The 21,212-nt window shown below is 39.1% G+C and overlaps 2 protein-coding genes across 2 annotated transcripts; both read left to right on the plus strand.

Annotated features, from left to right (window-relative positions):
• Window positions 1–1,529: 1,529 nt before the first annotated feature.
• On the plus strand, window positions 1,530–19,764 carry LOC114527697. The gene is made up of 54 exons (XM_028549403.1): window positions 1,530–1,575; window positions 1,882–1,995; window positions 2,147–2,161; window positions 2,271–2,300; window positions 2,469–2,603; window positions 2,725–2,990; window positions 3,224–3,323; window positions 3,450–3,539; window positions 3,691–3,962; window positions 4,156–4,243; window positions 4,397–4,789; window positions 5,061–5,471; window positions 5,619–5,725; window positions 5,924–6,194; window positions 6,473–6,666; window positions 6,838–6,950; window positions 7,105–7,298; window positions 7,409–7,486; window positions 7,627–7,805; window positions 7,921–8,026; window positions 8,134–8,235; window positions 8,329–8,588; window positions 8,669–8,780; window positions 8,906–9,130; window positions 9,213–9,350; window positions 9,506–9,586; window positions 9,699–9,827; window positions 9,986–10,248; window positions 10,507–10,606; window positions 10,673–10,774; window positions 10,893–11,143; window positions 11,451–11,553; window positions 11,667–12,155; window positions 12,282–12,773; window positions 13,230–13,553; window positions 13,713–13,975; window positions 14,073–14,214; window positions 14,302–14,427; window positions 14,548–14,864; window positions 14,938–15,040; window positions 15,245–15,589; window positions 15,717–15,755; window positions 15,935–16,049; window positions 16,142–16,213; window positions 16,295–16,366; window positions 16,474–16,545; window positions 16,715–16,786; window positions 16,893–16,964; window positions 17,041–17,112; window positions 17,189–17,260; window positions 17,350–17,421; window positions 17,493–17,564; window positions 17,654–18,705; window positions 19,081–19,764. Exons 2-54 carry the CDS (start codon window positions 1,926–1,928, stop codon window positions 19,446–19,448), a joined length of 9,801 nt encoding a protein of 3,266 aa, XP_028405204.1. The 5' UTR covers window positions 1,530–1,575; window positions 1,882–1,925; the 3' UTR covers window positions 19,449–19,764.
• Window positions 19,765–19,782: 18 nt separating this feature from the next.
• Window positions 19,783–20,935, plus strand: LOC114527662 (marginal zone B- and B1-cell-specific protein-like). The gene is made up of 4 exons (XM_028549370.1): window positions 19,783–20,180; window positions 20,263–20,378; window positions 20,492–20,596; window positions 20,670–20,935. The coding sequence occupies exons 1-4, from the start codon at window positions 20,001–20,003 to the stop codon at window positions 20,812–20,814; spliced, it is 546 nt and encodes a 181-aa protein (XP_028405171.1). The 5' UTR covers window positions 19,783–20,000; the 3' UTR covers window positions 20,815–20,935.
• Window positions 20,936–21,212: the final 277 nt, after the last annotated feature.

Genomic DNA, 21,212 nt, shown 5'->3' on the forward strand with positions numbered 1-21,212 from the left:
ATAATCCTCCATCTTAATCTTTGATCTTGACACCAGTCTCTAATCGTAACCCGTATATGATCGTCTCGATCCTTGATCGTAATCCCAACTCCCATTCCTTGCCCTTAATCCTAACTCTTAATCCTAATCCATGGATTATCACAATGATCGGATGTTGATTTCATTTGAGTGCATATTTCTTCATGACAGCCGCTCGTATTATTGCCATTCACCTTGACCTTGTCGCTCTTGTTTTTCAACTGAGTAACGAAATTATCCCAGACCAATATTTTGGGAGGCAAATTAAGCTCACAATGGGAGACCAAACTTGTATCACTCCAATTTATTACTTTAATGAATAAAATTAAACAATTTTTTCGCTCGTTATTTCTTTAATAACCTTGCGTCATAACACGAGGCTCACGAGCGTTTTTCACTTGGAAAGCATTCACGGGCCAGTTGTACAAAAGCCGGTTAGCTTAACCCTGGGTTAAAGCAAATCTCTAGACTCTACATTCATTTTTTTAATCGCTTGTTTACAAAGTTGAATATATTTTTCCATAAATATTTCTGGACTGACAAAAGCCATATTTTCTAAGGTTTTAAAATGAACAGTGGTTCAGAAAAACTTAAACCGAAACAGTGGAATAAAATCTAACCCAGGCTTAGCGCTAACCTAGCTTTGAACAACTGGCCCCAGGCCCCAGGGTATCGTTAAAATCGTTCAAGTTCATCTATCGATGATGTCATTGTCGGTGACCATTGATCTCAAGACATCAGACTCCATAAAAATTGCGGCATTCATGGCAGCCTGAATTAGCAGGATGTAAAAGCAAGTTAAGTCTAACACTCAACAGAAAACTTTTCATATGTATAAATTTTATCATTACCTAGTCGCCTTTTAGGTGTGGAAAAAATTTGTGGGCCATTTACTAACCTGCTTCAAAAAGCAATAATTATCCGCCGTAGTTGCAATTAATGATTAAAATAAATATATCAATCAATTCGCACAGTTGCAGTATCATTTGAAACGATTTCAAAATCCTGTGTAATTATATAAATATTTTATGAAAGATTTTTTTGCTAGGTGCTTCACCGCATGTATTCAATCTTTAGGAAACATTGTTCATCTACGATTATCCAAAGGAAAAATTTCTGTCCCTTGGTATTAGCCTTTCAATAACTCTGGTACAATACGCGCAATGGTTCGCCTAACCGTTTGAACCGTTTAATTGTTCTGTTTTAAATAAATATTTGACAGCGAACAAGGCTGGAAATGATGGAAACTGCTGGGTTTTTTATAGTAAAATTTAGAGAATATATGACATTAAATTTCATATTTTTGTGCGAATGTCTTTCAAAGATCCCTGTCAAACTTTCATGTATTTCCCCAGACCTGCGTGTGTGATTTTCAAATAATGGCAATCTTGTTTAATATTTTATAAGCAAATACTTATATGTTCCATCTTTAGAATAACCTGGGTTATGACTTATTATGCTTGGCTAAACACCTGCGCCAAAGTTTGCCATACTGTTTTAATTGAAATTTTAAAGTGTTGTTTAGCGAACGTCTACGACGACAATTCAAGTTATAAGGTGGGTAAAAAAGCCTAGTATTTGACGCTAAGTATTTTATCAGCACACAGGAGAAAATAAGGAATTGATGTAATGTTTTCAAAAGAAAGCACTCGTTTAAATAACGCGGACATACAGACTTTTGCGAGAAATTTCTGTCAATTTCCACGAGGTATAATTTATTGCCTTTCCAAACACGAAGTTTCAATGCGAATTGACAGGCGTATACTCATTTTTATACTAGAAATTTTCTTGAAATAATGAAGAGATTATTTTCCAAATTTAACTCACTTAACTGTGTCGAATTTATTCGTTAATTTCATCCAGGAAGATTACCCATTTTTGGTACAGTTCTGATACCAAAAGAAAATATGCACATTCTGCATTCGTTCCCGCTAAAGATTCTCGTCTTAGTTAATTGGTTATTCTTTAGTGCTGAAGGTAAGACGAACTGATAATTCCGCTGTTTAATTACTAATATAGCCAAACACCAGACAATAGACTACGACATTTTATTGTAGAATGCCATATCTATTTTTTTTGGTTACAGAACGAGTACACTATTCTGATTTAATATTTGTTGTTTTTTTAGCTTGTTCTCCAACCGGTGAGCCTTTTTCTAAATTGTTTCCTTGCATATTTTTCAAGCCTTCAAACAACACTCAAATTGAACTGCATATTAAATATTAAGCTTTAATTTTTTAATATTTTCGCAGTACCTCCACCGACAGTTCCCGAAAGCCGAGGTAAACACAGTGGCATACGAGTAAAGTTAGTTTAGTGTAGGATTGTAGGTCTCCTCCTGCAGTCCACCAGTTTCATCAATGAAAGATGATGATCCTCACTACCAAATAATTTTATTGACGTGAAATATTCTAAGGTTGTGTATCGGTTGAATCATTTTTGTTTCTTAGGTAACCCTGATTGCAATTTTACAACTGGAATATGCAACTGGAGGAATCTAAAAACTCCAAATACAGACACCAAGCTTGCGTGGATCATCGTAAACGAGACGACTGATAAGAACTCCTACCTGTTACCTCAACAAGGTTAGTAGGGCACACGGCTCCCCCTCGTGCTCCCCTTAAAAGCAAAAAGGTAGTGGGGTTACCTCCCCTTTCTTTCCCGGCTTCCCGTGCCCCTGATAACATCCTTTTCACTCGCGTTTAGGTTCAGAGCCTGGTTATGCCTGGCTGGACTACGAGGATGATAACAATTATTTACGCAGTGAAAAAGGTGAATTCAAAAGCCCGCTCATCACCGGACCCAGGTGCATGTCTTTTTATTTTCATCTTCATGGAAACGAAACTGGCTTCTTGGATATCAAAACTAAAGTTGAAGACGAAGATTCGAAGTTGATATTCAGTCGCTATGGGAACCATGGTATGACGTGGCAACGAGCTCAACTGTACATTAATATCACTGAAGAGTACCAGGTGTGGTTTAGCATTGGGAATAAACTAAGCGAAATTCTTTATGAAAGTCGATTAAGAATCATCTCTAATTCATCCAGTGTTACTAAATAGCTCTATCAGTTCTAAACTGTTCTTCCTAGAGGTCCAGTAAGGATCATCTCTTATTGATCCAGTGTTACTACAGAAGGAAACTTAAACTAGTCTAACTTTATTTATACTTGATGGCTCTATCAGCTCTCTATTTCTCTGTTAAGGTTTTTGTCTCAGGAATTGTGGGTGATGAGGTTGCAAGGCACGCACCAGGAATCGACGATATTTCATTTCGCAACCATTCGTGTCATCAAGAACCCAAAGGTATTTGGTTTGGATTGGGGATTGGGTGTTTCGGCGTATTAGATAGCGAAGACATAACCCCGTGTGATTCAAGTTAATCTGATGTGACTCGTATCAACAGATTTAAGTAATAAGTTCACTTTTTAGAAGTACAATTCAACTGCTCAATGAGAACTCATCGCTGCGGTTGGCAGGACGAAGGATCCGCTTTGAAGACGAAGGCTGAGTACAATAAGGGTAAGTCGTGTAATTGTCGTTATTTTTTGTCATTTATGTGTTCTACCAACTATTCTTCGTGTTGTTACATGTCACTTGAGTTTTTATTACAATATTAGATAGCCCTAGTTGTGAGAACTATCGACTACTACTGAATATCCCCTTATTTTAGATTTAAAGAGATATGTTTGGAAAGCATTGGGTGGTGGTAGGAAAAAGATTTATCTCACCAGCCCAAGCGTTCATCTCGAGAATGGCTGCTTTCGCTTTAGTTATTTGGTTGATGCCCAAACTTGGGAACTTGCTTTTCGCGGGCGGCTATTCGTGTTTGTTGAGAGTTTAAATGACGGCGAGAAGTTTCCAGTTTGGAGTCGCAATCTTTACTATGGTGCTGGATGGGACGATATTGCCATAAAAATCTCGCGGCCTGTTGGTCAGTATAAGGTAAACGTATTTACATCGAATAGCTCTATCACGGTGCTAATATTCTGCTGCTTATTGACTTTGAAAACAATAAATTTCTTGGAATATAAACAATAGTAATAACTTCAAATTCGCCTTCGTCAGGTTAGCCATTGCCCATTAGTTCAAATTAAACTGCTCTTATGAATGATCACTTCGATATTTATTTTTCTAGTTTATCATTGAAGGAGTCGAGATTACGTCAAATTTTCTATTTCGTGATTTTACGCTTTCCCCAAATTGGGAGAAATGTCATGGCAAAGGTAATGATGATTACTTTTGATTTTCAACCTGACGATTGTTAGTGTGCGAGATACTGCGAATATAGTCTTCTGAATTAGAAACGTCGTTATTCTACGACATACAAACCTAGTCTAAAGCTGGAATCATCTAATAAACTGTAAATATTTCTTTAGCTGAGACGAAACTGTACATAACGTCCAACCCAAGCCAGCCGGAGAAACTTTCAATCTCGGAACGGACTGGTTACTGTGGATCATTTCCCCAGTGGTACATGATTGCTGATGTTCTTCCAAGTTCAGTCTATCATCAACCCGTGTACGTCTACAATAAAAATGACTACCTTATACTCAACACTGACCGCAATGATACCCTGTATGGTAGCTTACAGCATTACTTTTATGTCGCCAATGATAACTCAACCAATGGTCTCAACCAATCACACGCCGTGTACATGATGACGAAAGATTTTGACGGGATCACCCATGTTACGAGTCTCCTCCCCAGGACAAGTTTCAGCAGCGCGGATAATACTTTCTTTGTTAAGAAATTTGTTGATATTGAAGAAGGTACGGGTTTAGGTTTCCTCCTGTAGTAACACTGGATAATAAGAGATGATCCTTACTGGACCTCTAGGAAGAACAGTTTAGAACTGATAGAGCTATCCAGTATAAATAAAGTTAGTTTAGTTTAGGTTTCCTCCTGTAGTAACACTGGATCAATAAGAGATGATCCTTACTGGACCTCTAGGAAGAACAGTTTAGAACTGATAGAGCTATCCAGTATAAAAAATGCTTTTTTGACGTATGAAAAATGTTGTATCTTGAATATTTCACGCAGATGAAAGCAAGTGTGAACATGGGTGGACGTATTTGAATGGAAAGTGCTATAAGATATTTTGTGAAAGTAATACAAAATGGAACGAAGCCAGAGTAGGTTGCATTGAAAACGAGGCTGATTTAGCATCTCTTTCAAACGATGAATTGAAAGTCGCTAAAGAGTATTTTGAGCAAATACAAGTTCGGCTTTTTGGGATACAAACTGTAGCTGTCGGCTTGCAAAGAAAAGATCTGGAGTGGAAATGGCTCAATGGTCTTGGGTATAATGGCACTATGTCGTCCAAGCGAGTGGATAAAGGTCGGTTGGCTTGGAAAAATGAAATGAATGATTGGATTTTAGAAGCGGCCATAGATCCTTTCTATTCAACTTCTGAAAAGCCCTCGGATGTATATTTCTGCGAGAAAATGAGAGGTAATTTGGTCCGACTCGTGATTTCAAAATATCTTGCCTGGTTTCTGTGGTAATGACACAAATACAAGACTACTATAAGAATTGTCATTACTGACCCACTTTGTTGTGTTTGGCTGTCAGTACGTTGAAATTGTTTTCATTTTTTAGAAAATGTTGCATATCGTAAACCAATAAACCAATCAAGTTCTAAATCAACGTCGGGGCCAGGTCTCCTTGTTGATGCTGACGACAAAACGTGCATCACCATCGCAAAGGTTTGTATATGGTTTTTATAATTTGCCGTGGTCATACCAGAGCAGAATGTCTTCTGGTGTCTCCTCGATTAAAGATAGCCACAACCCCTTCCTTAAGAATCAGTTACTCTAATTCCTCAAGGACAAGGGGCCTCTCTTCGTTATTAATTTCTTTATCATGCTAACAAATACCCTTAAAGAACCATTTTTAATTCTTAGCAAGCACAAGCGGTTTGGATGCATATCGACTTGCAGTCTGAGATGAGGATTTATCGTATCAAGTTGACGCCGTCACCGAACCAAAGACAAACAACAATTTATGTCTATTTAACACTCAACGAAACCGTCTCCCAGTCGAAGGCTGCTGTTCTTCCAAACAAAGCCATAAACATATTTTTGGAGCCACCGACTTTAGCAAACTTTATTAAACTTAAAATGAAAACAGACCTGACTGAGATTTTGCTCTGTGAGATTGAAGCGTACGAGACAGGTACGAAAATTGTAAAACTCGTATTCTTATTTTCGCGTCAATTATTGTGTGCGTGAATTCCTCAGCAACATACTGAACTTAAAATACTTCAGCAAGCGTCTATCTCAGCTGGTTTCTGACTCTGTGCTTGTTTTGTGAGAAGTAAATCTCGCAAGACACGTTTTTTCTTTGGCAAGGCTGGCTAAGTTGTTAACCCTCAGCCAAGAGTTCAGGTCAGCCTCGAACCCAGCTGATTTGAACCATAACCAAGCATATTTCTTCGTATTCATAAATTTTAGACGACTTGGATGAACTGCGGGGTGTAATGAGGTCATTCACACCTGAGCTCTTAGTGGCGGATGATCTCTCAAGCCTTGAAGAGAACAGTTACCTTACAGTTCCCGAATTCTTCCACACTTTTCCCCACTTCACAATACCCGAGCTTGTTTACCCCAGAAGAGGATTTGTGGAAACGTTGGAAGCGTATTTAATGGTAAGACAAGGAGCTTGAAAGTTTTGTTTGACTGTGAGGTTTTACAGTGGAATGGAAAGTGGGTGAAATAAAGTTGCAGGAAAGTGAATGCGAGGAGAAATAGTCGCGTGAGGCTGATGTGGAATATGAAATGTTTGCGGAAATGTTATAAAATTATTTTCTTTTTTGCAGCTAAGCGTCAGTGGAAATTTTACATTCAAAACAAGAGGTGAAGATGAAGTGGTCTTCAATCTTTCACCAAGACGAGAGAACACGACTTCGCCGATTATGAAATGGGAAGTTAGGTATAAATTGTTGTCCATCAGTCCATGTAAATATTATCAGCTAACAAACACGTCTGATATGAGATATGAGCTGATCCACGAAACTCAGACACTTTACTTGAGTATTTATCCTTACGCTTTCTTGTTGAACAACTTGTTTTTCTTTTACATTTAGTAAAACCAAGAATTTATCGTCAAGCGTAAATATCGAAGCTTGTGTCATGTACTTTTTGAAAGGAACTGTGAAACAAGTCGTTGACAAATCTTTGTCGTTGTCCCTAGTTCAGCTGTCAGACAATGGTTCTGTCGTTGTTGATATCTCTCTGAATGAAAACCCTTTTGACGAGAATCTATTCTGGATTTTACCAGGTGAAAACATGGCACATTGCGTGTTCATTCCTGAACTTTGTTCAGACGATGTTCGCCATGTTGTCAGGTGAACTCAAAAATTTTAATAGAAATCAAATGGATATATTTAGGTGAACTACATGTCGATTTTGCGTTTGAAACCGAGGGTCATCTTAATACGATTGTTGGCGAACCTACTTTGATTACTGGTGAGTAATGAACGAACTTTGATAACATTCTGTATGGAACCCAACTTTGAAATGAATAATGAATTTCTACTGCAAACTAGTCAAGTATAGTTGTAAATATCCTCTCTACCGATCATCTCTTCACATTGTTCTTCTATTAGGTGTGTTTGAGAGTCGTTGCGCAGGATTTTATTGTGGTTACTGTTACCTTGTCGTGTTCATGACATTTGCTGGTCGTGTTCAGTGTAAGCTGTTAACCAATCAAAGCGCCAGCCATACTGGTTTTATTATGATAAATTTATCTGACTGGGTTTTACAACCTGGTATCTACGATGTCAAGGTATTTTGTTTACAATAGATAGCTCTTTCAGACCTAAACTGTTTTTCCTAGACCTAGAGGTCTAGTATGAATGGTGGAAATCCGAAATAACCATTTTTGACGTGTTTTTTTCCAGATGGGATACCGAAGAAACGGAGATTGCGCAGAAATCATGAATCTACCTGAACCTGGAACAGATTTAAAATGGGAATTAGAAATCGTTGGTCGCGTTCGGGTGAATCGTAAGTATAAATCAATGCTAAAACGCTCTTGAGCGCAATGAAAATAAAGGAAATAGTCTACATATGTCATTGCACTTCACTAATTGCTGCTTGTTATTTACAAACAGCTGTTATTGCGATTTCCTGCCTGTTTACGGACAATATCTGTGATGCAACTGTGTCACATAGTGGATGGGACAGAGTAAAGTATTCTAGTAATAATATTTCAGGTAAGGACTCCGGCGGGCCATTTTATAACTTTTCAGAACTGCTGCATGGGCCCAACATGCATAATCAAGAATATATGTTGTTAATTTTGACAGGTTTCGCTTTTCAAAGTTCTGTAAACAATGTCACCTCGCTGTTCTCATTTGGTTCAGTTGAAAACACTGCCATCACAAGTTTTACTGGTCTTTGTGCCAGGTTCAGATATAAGTTGTCCAATTCGTCGGCTACGACACTTTCTCTCTCGACACGCACACGACATGACGTTGAGAAAAAAATATGGCAGCTGTCTGGAGTTCATGGCGACAGTTGGCATAATGCCTGGGTCCACTTAACTATGCCGAAAGAAACTCTTGAAGTATGTTTTGCCTTGAAAGTTTGTTTACAATTAACTTAAAGTTTTATAACTCAATTTTTACTCACGTTCATACGTTCCAGTTTGTTTTCAAAGTTTATCCAACAAAGACAAACGAGACTGCATTGATATCAGATGTTCAAGTCCTCACAGACTCTTGTCCAAACCAAATTAATCCATACATGGCCCAAATCGGTATGAAGATGTAGATAACAGTGTTTAAAATCCGTATATACTTGTGTTGGATCATTTCTGAATGATTCTGCTGTTGCACTGAGCATTGCGCAAATGAAACAAACACCATTCTTTCGTGTTCCAAGGTCATTCATGCACTGATAATCAATTCAGTTGTTCCAATGGCGAATGTTTGAAGATCAGTCAACGATGTGATGGGGAGAAACAATGCTTAGATGAAAGTGACGAAGCAGGTTGCGATTGTATTCTTGGACAGTTCAAATGTGTGTTGAGCCATGAGTGTGTTTCATCGAAGAAAATTTGCAACGGAGAAAGCGATTGTAACGATGACTCTGATGAAAGAAATTGCGGTGAGATGGTTTGAAAAGTTCAGGCAATGTTCTGCAATTAACTGCCGTGGTTTACATCTGGAGCTGAAATATTCTTGTTTAGATTTTTGTACGAAAGACGAGTTTTACTGCCCCAGTGGAAGATGTGTGCCGTGGAGCTCTACCTGCAATGAAGTGTGGGATTGCGAAGACGGGTCAGATGAACCTAACGTTTGCAGACTTTCAGAAAATGGATTAACAGGTACATTTATCACATTTATTAAATAACCATCTTAGTCCAAGAGAAGAGCTTTGTGACGGGAGAGTTTTCTCCTGTTATCTTGTGGATCATCTAGCGAATTGTGTAGAAATGGCCGCCGGATATTTTAGCTAACTGATATTTCCTGTGATTTTTAGCGAACAAAACGTGCAGTTTAGATAATCTTGGATGTCTTTACGATGAGAAACTGAATAGTACAGATTGTGGATATTATCAAAGTAAGAAATGCAAATATTTTTTCCTCTAAAGACGTTTTATGCGCAATTAGTCTCGGGAGGAAAGTGGACGTTTCACCAACTGAAACTCCTTTGAGTATTCGTTCTTTTTCAGAATGCGACTTTGAGAACGGCTGGTGCGGATGGAGTAACGTGGGCTCACGTGACTGGAGGGCCAATCAGGGGGCGACTTCATCAGAGAATACTGGCCCGGAAGTTGATCATACGACTACCTCATCAGAAGGTAAGATATGATGTAATGCATATTTGCACGAAGACAGTCGTGGCGCCGAACACCACCACGTTGTAGCAATCTGTGGTCCTGGAGTGATTCGTCACAACCCGGCCATAGCTAGCTTCTCAGAGCGGAGATTTTTGAGATTACCTTTCAAATCATTCCAGGTAGTTATCTCTATATTGAGGCCAGTACTCAAGAAGGGAACCAAGGTGAGATAGCTCGTCTTCTGGGGGGTCCCTTCAACGCTGGTGCAGTATGCCTACAGTTCTACTACCATATGCATGGTCAAGATATTGGTCATTTAGCTGTGTACACAGCGTCGACTGGTAACAAAACAATTGAAGAGGTGTTGTGGAAGCGAGCAGGTGAAGTTGACATGCGTTGGCATAAAGCTTTGGTCACTCTTGACAGTGAGAACGAGTTTATGGTAAGAATTATACCTTTACTTTTACTGGATAGCTCTATCAGTTCTAAACTGTTCTTCCTAAAGGTCCAGTAAGGATCATCTCTTATTGATCCAGTGTTACTACAGGAAGAAACCTAAACTAAACTAACTTTATTTATACTGGATAGCTCTATCAGTTCTAAACTGTTCTTCCTAGAGATCCAGTAAGAATCATCTCATATTGATCCAGTGTTATTGTAGTTCGCTGGAAACCTCAACTATGAACATTGTTTCATTTAGATAATCGTGGAAGGTGGATTGGGTTCCGGACATCGTGGTGACATCGCTGTGGACGATATTGAAGTTATCAAGGGATCTTGTTTAGAAGCGTATCAAGATGGTAAGTTTTTGTTTCTCATCAACGCGCTGCCTAAACATGAATCAGACGAAGTCTTCATTTATTTAGAGGATATCTTGACGTGCTCTTTTGATGAACCATGCTCTTGGGATGGACTAGAAACGTGGGAAAAGAGTTCACACAATGCAGATAATTCGTCCCTTTTGGAAGGTTGCTGTGTTTTAAATTTCTTTTCTATCTTCTGAACCCTCCTAAACTCGGATAAAGAATCAGTGGATAGCGATACGCGAGGTCTTTTCAATTACCATCCTCTTATCTTGTTTTCTAGGTTCATTTATTTACACAAAAGCTCCCTTTTCTCTTACAAAAGAAGTCAGCCAACGTTCTAGTAGCATTTCTTACCAATGTTTATCATTCTGGCATCAGCATACCAGCATATCATGTGAAAACACGACCATTTCCGTCAGTCAACGATCTTTTGACTACAAATGGTCCATTCCGGTCATTAATACGAGACGTTTCAACGAGAAATGGCGATTTTCTGAAATACCATTGAAGCAGTCAACTCAAGACTACACTGTGAGTTTCATCCTCGCTGGTTAACTTTATCAGTTCTTAACTGTCGGAGGAAACCTAAACTAAACTAACTTTATTTCTACTGGATAGCTCTATCAGTTCTAAACTGTTCTTCATAAAAGTCCAGTAAGGATCATCTCTTATTGATCCAGTGTTACTACAGGAGGAAACCTAAACTAAACTAACTTTTTTGATACTGGATAGCTCCATCAGTTCTAAACTGTTCTTTCTAGAATTCCGATAAGGATCATCTCTTTTTATCCATTGATAGTCTTACAAGATGAATCACAACCTAATCTTCTTTTTAAAGCTATCGCTGAAAGCTACTGTGAATGAGGAATCCCTGCAAAGCTGTGTGGTAGCCATTGATGAACTGAACCTGTCACCTGAACCTTGTACAAACATTAAAGAAGGTAATTGAGATACATTAAGGCCATTGTTATTAGAGTGGAAGTATTTGCGTGGAATATTTAGAGAAGGAACTGTCACAATTTGATGCATATATTTTTTGAAATTATTTTCGTAGGCTTGGATGTCCTTGCTCGTATCGATTCGACGTTTTATCATGGCGTTGAAATCAATTTCACCAAAGATATGGTTGCCGTTTTCTTTCAAGAACCGTCACCCCAGTTCAAGCAACTTTACGACAAGCTGAATGTGAACGAAGTAGTTAAGAATATACCCGTGAATGTTTCGCAGTTGAAACCTGATTTGCGGGTTATTTTAGAGACTGAGCCTGGTGCTGCTGTTCTTGGTACGGTTATGGGCGAATATCTTCATGAAAACATCACCGTTCATGAAAACATCACCGTTCATGAAAACATCACCGTTCATGAAAACATCACCGTTCACAACAATAGCACTAACAACAGCGACAGCAGTAATGATTCTGCTATCTCCATCCATAGCAAAACGAAGCTGGTGAATTTGACCGTGCGTCTTGATGGAAGCGGAGATATCGTATCAGTAACACGGGGGAGAATTTGGTTGCTTCCACTACAATTGGCAGACAAAGGTGACGTTATTATTGTAAAGGTATTGGTTAGTAAGCTCACGGTCGAGTGGTTGGTGTTTTTCTTCTCCAAAACTGTGTGTGTTTGAAATTTGCAACATCCAGTTTGATATTTATTGTTTAATTTAGGCTGGATTTGGAGAAATCCTGTGAAAGATTGCGTTGACGGAACATTCTTGAACGGCTCGTGTTACAAAACAGTTAACCAATCAAATTGGTTCGATGCTGTTGACCAGTGCAAGTTTTTTGGAGGCAATTTGCTTAGCAAAAGTAATTCTAAACAACTGCAGGAATTTTCAAGAAATTATGCAAACTTGGCGTTATTTTGGATATATGATGATCATTGGTCGGTGTTTTCGAATTCTCAGAACTATAGAAGTGTATTATTGCTTAATGGAACAACAGGGAAAGTTATGTACAGTAATGTTTCTCGAAATGGATCTGATAGTAATCTTCTCAACGGAACATTGAGAGGAAATATGTCTGGAAACAGTGCCTTTGATGAGAGATTCAGAGGAATGGTTGATGAAGAAGGCCCTTTCTTGTGTCCAGCGTTTTACAAGGAATATATTGTGGGGGTGAACTGCAGCAAAATGCTTTTGGGTGTGTGTGATATTCCAGGTAAAATTGGGGGGATAATGGAAAGTTAGTAGGGAGGTGGGATGAGAATGGAGTGAAGGTAGAGATTGGAGGATGATAGGAGAGTGGAAGGGTTAAATGTGGAGGGTTTAAGGAGGAGAGGGGAGGAGAGGGGAGAAGAGGGGAGAAGAGGGGAGGAGAGGGGAGGAAAGTGGAGGAGAGAGGAGGAGAGGGGAGAAGAGGGGAGGAGAGGGGAGGAAAGGGGGGGGAGAAGAGGGGAGGAGAAGGAAGGAAAGGGGAGGGGGGGAGAAGAGGGAAGGGATGTGAGCGAAGAAGAGATGGAAGGATGATAAGGGTGTGGAGGGGGTTGAATAAAGGAAGATGAGTGGAGGGAAGGTGAATGAAAGAGGAGATTAGGAGATGATAGGTAAGAGCAGGGGAAGGAATGGGGACAGGAGGATGGAGTGCATAATCTAATAAAAACTTCATCATCTGTAGTCAAACAAACGCAGATTATGTGTGAAGATCTAAAACACGACGTACTTCAGTGCCCTGACGATGGAAGCGTTCTAGAGATACACGAAGCCTACGTTGGTCAAGACGTGCAACAGCTGTTTCAATGTCTCGGTTACGATGTTAGCGGCTTTCAACATCCATGCAGCAGTTTTCCTGATATGACAAAAAAGACGAAACTTAAGTGCGACGGACGAAAGTCATGTAATATTAGCAAGTCTCTGAGTGATCCGAAGATCCTTTCAACCTGCTGGAGTCATAAAAAATATTTTAATGTCGAGTTTGGTTGCCGAGTTAATTCAACCAAAGGTAAGAGGTTGACGCCGTGAACAGTTGTGAAATCATTTGTTCATTCAGCCTTCTAGGAACACTGGATGTGACAATGATAAGGTGCAGACTGGTTGTGGTATATTAATAATCGTAGGAAGAACAACTAATGTGTGTTTCTTCTGTATTCTATTCTCTAAGATGCTGTTTTGAGGCAACCTTGGTGTCCTAATGGTTACACTTCCCGCGAATCAGAATGCTACAAATTTTCCGACGAGAAATTGATGTGGAGGGATGCGAAAACGTTCTGTGAAATTGATGGAAGTCATTTAATGTCGATTAACAACGAGAGAGAAGATGAAACGTTGAGCTCAATGATGAAGTCCTTGGGTTTAAGCGAAGTTTGGGTTGGATTAAATGACATCACTTATGAAGATATATTTGAATGGTCAGATAATAGTGAGGTAGGATCAAGGTGTATTTTAGATCAAATCAGACCAGCCTGACAAAGTCATCAATGATTCAACTTACCTGACGATAAACTTGGCTTTGAAAACCTAGGTTGGTTATACCAATTGGTCCAGTTCAGAAAGCTTTGGTGATATATTTAGTCAGAACAAGGACTGTGTCGCTGTCAGTGATCTTGGTTGGAAGGTGAAGAAGTGTACAGAGAAAATTAACTTTATTTGTGAATATGAACTTTGTGAGTGAAATATTTAGTAATGAGTTCTGACTTCATGGTGTGATATGAATGTGTTATGATTCTCAAAGATTATTTTCTTATTGTTAGCGATGGGATCCTGTGACTTTAAGTCAGATTTCTGTGGTTGGAGAGACGAATCACAACTAAACAGCATGGCTTGGACTCGCGAGTATGAAGAAGTAAATGCTTCTATTCCCTCCAATTTTTCTGGTGGTGAGTACATATATGTTTAAGAGCCTCTGAAAAGACCGCTAAAAATATCAAAGTTGTCTGAGGTATTGAGCATAAGTAAAGAAGCACAGTAATCTCATAAACTCATCTCATATATTTCAGGAGGAAACGATTCTTCTCTTGCGCGCAATCACAGTTCTCTCGAGCTCTACCCTTACCGAGTTTCGCTCTATCGTGACACCACTCAAAGACACGTCATCTCGACTCTCCTCTCGCCAGAGATGGCGTCCACAATCATAGAGAGCTATGGCGTGTGTTTGCAGTTTTCATTCCTTCTAACTGGTGAAGAAACTTCATTGAAAGTCATTCTTGATCGAAGAGGAACAGGGATGGAAACGTTGTGGCATGTGCGTGCTTCTAATCAAAGTTTCACATGGAGAGAAGCGCGCGTGTCCCTTGGGATAGTTTCCAAATTTAGGGTAACCTATTTGCAAACTACTTTTTAGGACCGTCAGCTTTCAATCGCAACTAAGCGCGACTGTTTTCTTGCAGATCCGGTTAACTGGAGAACTGATTGATCACGACAGCACGATAAAGATTGCCAAGATTGCATTCAACCCTGGCTTGTGCCAAGCATTGCCTGTTGGAGCTCAAGGCGAGTGCACAAAGTGGATCTCTAGGAAGAACAGTTTAGAACTGATAGAACTATCCAGTATAAATAAAGTTAGTTTAGTTTAGGTTTCCTCCTGTAGTAACACTGAATCAATAAGAGATGATCCTTACTGGACCTCTAGGAAGAACAGTTTAGAACTGATAGAGCAAATCAATTCTAAACCAGTGGATAATCATCTCTTTACAGACTTAAGTACAAATCTATTCATCAGCACAAATGGCATCTTAACATCGCCTTACTACCCCTCGTCCTATCCGAATGACATCAACCAACAGTGGCGTCTGAGAACCACGAAGGGTAAACGGATTCGTCTCGAGTTTCTCTACGTGGATCTTGAGTGGGACCCCAGATGCCAAAACGATCACATTATGATATTGGATGAAGCGCAGCCGAAGAAACAGTTCTACGTTTGTGGAAAGACTATCCCGGGCGATTTTAAATCAAGCTCTGACCAAGTGCTTGTTGTTTTTCGAAGCAATCACAAGATTCGTCGAACAGGATTCAAAATTCGATACCGCGTAGTCAAAGAAGGTAAGAAGGCGATAAACTGTGCAGGCGAAATTCTCAACTTTTAGTGGTGGAATAGTTCTCGGGTTTTGTTCCGCGCTAATGATTAATCACAAACCCAAATTACAAACTAATCTTTCTATGTTGACAGACGATGAAGAGGATGCTTGCTCGTTTGCCGATATCCCAGGTATAAACTTTATTATTTTATATTTTTTGTTGTTAGTACTACATAACTCTATTGGCTCAGATCTGTTCTTGCTACAAGAGTTCTAGGTCTTCCAAATCAGTTCTGCAAATTTCCAATCTCTTCTGTCCAATTTTACAACGAAGAGAACAATTGAAACCGCATTTTTTAACTCTACCCAGATTGTCCTAGCGACTGCCGTTGTTATCGATGGCCCTCAGATCAGTCGAGAATCACTTTGAGCGCAGAAAAAATATACAAAATTCCCTCTGTGTTCCCTCAATACACGGCTGCAATGTAAGAAATAAAAATAGAAATGAGTCCTTGATGTTCATTTGAATTAATGTTGTGGTCTTGATGAACGACTTAAACCATTTGTATCCTTTTAGATTTTTCAGAGAGAGTTCCTTCTATAAATTGAGTGATACTGACTTCGATAGCCTATCAGATCTGGAACTACTGTAAGCAAGGATTATTTCATTTATTTTTTGTTCAACTATATATGTTTTTACTTGTTTAAACAAAAATCTTAATTTTTTTAGGAGTTTGAATTACAACTTCATCTCAACCATTGAAGGAAGAGCATTTCAGAAACTCCGTTCTTTGAAAACATTGTACGTTATTATAAAAATTTCGATTATTTCCCCTTAATCGAAGTTGAATTGAGGTTGTGAAGTGCGATAAGTGTAAACAAATCGTTTTATAAACTTTAATCTTGCAGACGGCTTGGGCAGAACACAATTAGAAGCATTCCTGCAAATCTTTTTACTTTTAACTCGTCTCTTGAAGTTATGTAAGTTATGAAATGGTCTATTCATATATCTTGTTTACTGCTTTCTTTAAGTTAAAGTAGATAAAGACAACCAAATTATGCCGTACGATATTTCCTAAAAGCTGTGAGCTAAGGCTGTGACTAAAACTAGTCTGCTAAGACAGAAACTCTTGTTCTTTTACCATTTCAGAGACTTGAGTGGAAACTGGATTCAGTCATTAGAAAATCATCCTTTTTCTTCCCTGAGCAAACTCCGAGCTCTGTAAGTACCAAAGTTTTCATTCCTGTTGTAACATCCATACAGAAATACTTCGTTTAAAACGTCTAATGCCTACGCCTTCTGACAGTCATTGCTTCAATCCTTGCAGGAGCCTCCGTTTCAACAAGTTTGCTGTTTTAAAAGACGGCGTTTTCACAGGACTTCACAATCTTACTTTCTTGTAAGAATAATATAAATTTGCAAATGAGTTTGGCTTTTACAATGGACGCGGTGTGTAATGTGATTTATTTTTTCAGATACTTAGACAACAATGAACTACAAAACATGGATGATAATATCTTCAACGAGACTGCATCGCTTCAGATACTGTGAGTAAAGTATACGCTCTGAAATCCTGTTTGTTTTCAATTTTGTACAATAATGGTTTACTACAAATATCTTCAGGCACCTTCAGCGGAATAGACTACCATTTATCAAAAGGGAATGGCTACAAAATGTACCGTCACTGAAGAAGTTGTTAGTAAAAAAATTGTTCGTGAATGTTTACTTTGCCTTATATTGCTGATCAGTTACCAAATAGTTTTATTCTACTTTATATTTCCTAGGAAATTAAATGACAATGGAATTAGAACGATCGAGTCGGGATCATTCGATAAACTTCGTGAATTATCTGAACTGTAAGCCGAGTCGTTTTAAAATAATTTCAAATTTGTTCTTCTCAGTGCGAACTATAGTTTCGTGTTTTTAGCGATCTATCAGGCAACGCGATTGACGATATTCCGGAAGACCTGTTTACTCCTCTGACCGCATTGCGATCACTGTAAGTATTGAAAGCTCGAAGAAACTTTGTTCAGGCTCCTATCAGTAAATACTGAATAGTTCTATGAAATATCCGTGTTTTCGTTTTAGAAAAGTTGATCATTTTACGTTGTGTTGTTACGCGGAGAAAGCACAACCCAGTGTATCTTGCACCTCTCTCGGAGACAGTGGAATCTCAAGCTGCGATGAACTTTTGAAAAACTCTGTGTTAAAATACAGTATATGGGTTCTTGGCACGCTAGCGTTCCTTGGCAACCTAGGTGTCTTGATCTGGCGTATCGTTGGAAAGGATAAAAACCGCGTCAACTCGTTCCTACTGACAAATTTAGCCGTTTCTGACTTCATGATGGGAATCTATATGTTGATAATCGCGTATAAGGACAGGCTCTGGGACGGAGTCTATTTCAAGCATGACTTTTCCTGGCGTGCTTCTGATCTCTGTATATTTAGCGGAGTGATTTCGACCATCTCAAGCGAAGTGTCGGTATTCACGCTCTCTCTCATAACCTTCGATCGAGTCATCTGTATCGTCTTTCCTTTCAAGTTTCGTAGAATGTCAATGAAACGTGCTGTTTACCTTACTACCTTCATATGGATTCTAGGAATTGCCTTGGCTGTGATCCCTTTAACGGACGATTCATATTTCCACGATTTTCGACGCCGGACACATTTCTACGGCCGCTCACCAGTTTGTCTGCCTTTTGAGCTGTCGAGCGAAAGATCTCCCGGCTGGGAGTATTCGGCTTTTGTCTTCATCGGTCTTAACGGTGCGTCCTTCATTTTTATCGTCGTTTCCTATGCTGTGATGTACAAGACTATAACCCAGGCAGGTCAAGCCGTCAGATCCACCAGATCCAACCAGGATTCCACCTTGGCTAAGAGGATGCTGTTCATAATCTTGACAGATTTCTTCTGTTGGTTTCCGGTTATCATTATAAGTATGTTAGCTTTGGTGGATAGCTTGCACGACCCGAGAAAACAGGTGTACGCATGGATAGCAGTATTTGTGTTGCCGATAAATAGCAGTCTTAATCCCCTGTTGTACACATTCTCCACCCCCCTCGCCCGCGGCTCGACGATCAGAAAGAAACAGGGAACCCAATCCACTTCAACCGTGACAAAGAGTCAGAAAGAACATCAAGGTATGAGCAGATGAATGGTAGACTGAATAAATGGTTAAGATACCCTTTCATGCAGTTAGTTCAGACACAAACTACGACAGTTTATTGTAGAATACTACCTACACTAGACCACCACGTTTGAGATATCTTTTTCAGGTAGTTCAGACACAAACTACGACAGCTTATTGTAGAATACTACCTACACTAGACCACCACGTTTGAGATATCTTTTTCAGGTAGTTCAGACACAAACTACGACAGCTTATCGTAAAATACTACCTACACTAGACCACCACGTTTGAGATATCTTTCTCAGGTAGTTCAGACATAAACCATGACAGCTTATTGTAGAATACTATAAAACTAAACTGGAAAGGACAATCTATCCTTTTTTAGTTTCCAACGCAAATACGCGGTCAGCAAAAGCGAAAACAGAAAACAAACCAGGCGTAAAACCATCCGTTATTCACCGACACAAAATGTTAAACGAAGCATTTGTTGATGACGATATTTCTCCCAGCTCTATTCCACAGAATGATTCCGAGCCAAACGCTGCAAGTCACGATGAAAAATTCGTGGAGGATCAGGCTATCGACCATTTTTATGAAGATGTAAGAAATTTATCCCAGGATCTAGAAGATATTGATGTTATTGAGCAAGCAGATGAGGTGCATGAAAATATTGAGGGTTTAAACTCAGAGACAAGCGACGAGACAGTCTCGGAGAAAGCTTATGAAAATGTCACGAATGATACTCATCTTTGATTTCTGGCTTTTTCTGTACAAGAAGAGAACAGATGAAATAATAATTCAATGAAGAATTGTAGATACTTGTTAAGATTGTGTTTGTGCAGCATCATAGCGATTCACTAGGAAATAAGATTATCTCATCTGAGTGCTTTTAAAATGCATGAAATCCTAATATATTATCTTCATAGGACCCCTTCAAGAGTGTACTAAAAATATGACACTTTATTTGCGCCTCCTAGAGACCTAGACTCACATCCCGCGCGCAAAAATGACGTCCTGCTTCACTGAATAAATTGCGTTTCCCGAATTTTTTCCGGGGCTCTGTGCCCGGGGGGGGAAGGCTTTGCTGACTGTTGACTGTTCTGAACAGGTTGGTCGAAGTATACGTGTCAGATGATTATTGTTTTATTATTGTTTTGATTGAGAAGAACATAATAAATGCTAATTTTTGAGACTTAAACAGGTGCTTTGCATAAAAACGAAGCCTTCTTTAGGCGTCTCTTGCAATATCACGCTGAACTAGCAAAAACAAAGCTGGTTTATCGCGAGTGTATCCTTGTTGCAAACATGTCGTCTGCATTTCTTGTTGTCATTGCTTTCTCTTTGGGGACAAGCTGTTGTCTTGCTCAGCAAGGTCAACCGATGCGATTTGAAACTCCTAAAATGAACGAAGAGGAAGAGCACTCGATGCATATCCCTGGTTCCTTCGAAATGCGGTGTGACGCTTGTACAGCTGTTGCTTATCAAGTGAGGTCGAAGTGCACTTTGCTAGTTATAAAAAGCCTCTGAAAAGCCTTGATTCTAAGATTGGTTTATCCTATTTCAATAGCTCACGGCAAAACTCAAGCGTGCGGAGGATAAACGTCCGTCGTTGAAGAAGAAGGGTTTATCAGAGTCAGAATATCTTGACATAATTGAAGATGTCTGTGACAATGCCTGGGACAAGTATGTTATGACAGGCTGACAGCTGAATGTTGTATATAAATCCTGGTGTTTTTACAATATCCTTTAAACTATTGGATGGGCTACAGATCACAGGTATTCTTTTATCTGTTTAGTTATGGCATAAAAACTGTAGATGGAGTTAACCGTTTAAGTGGCGAAGGTTTAGAAGCGAAGGATGTCCCTGGAATGATGCAAGGCGGAGGAAAGTGGCCAAATAGGTAAGGAAAAACTAGTTTTATTTGCAAAGTCAAACTCATTGCTCTCTCATAATGATTCTCTATTTCCTCCCAGACTTAGAGAAAAATGTTCAACTGTTGCTGGAGATGTCGGCGAAGATGAGATATACAAAGAGTTTCGCAGAAGAGGGGAACTAACAACTTTTCTTTGCCAAGAATTTTCAACAGACTGTGTCAGGGAATCTCACAATGAACTATAGTTGTTTCAAAATTGTTAACAAATATTTTTAAATTTGCTTCTTTTAAAGTCTTAAGATGAGATAGGCTTTGCTTTAACCTGCTGTTTTTTGCTTGAAGATCATTTGATGGTACATTTCATTATATTTTTGACTTGAAGCGTTTGGAGTTTTGCACAACAAGTCAACAACACACAAATAACTTACATATTCACCTAGTAATTTATAACCAAACATAGCTTTACATTGAAATTAAAATTCTGCAAATTTTGTTTAAAAATATTTAGTGTTTGGGATGCTAAAGGTGGTTTAATTGTAAATTGAGCGACATTTCAATATGCCCCCCCCCTCCTCTGTCCCCTTTAATGTTGCAGATAGTGCTATGGTGAATACATGCAAGGGGGGGTGGGTGAATGGGGGAA

The sequence above is a fragment of the Dendronephthya gigantea genome, unplaced genomic scaffold (genome assembly GCF_004324835.1).
Source record: "Dendronephthya gigantea isolate DGI-Jeju-01 unplaced genomic scaffold, DenGig_1.0 000045F, whole genome shotgun sequence".
In the NCBI taxonomy this organism is placed as follows: Eukaryota; Metazoa; Cnidaria; class Anthozoa; order Malacalcyonacea; family Nephtheidae; genus Dendronephthya; species Dendronephthya gigantea.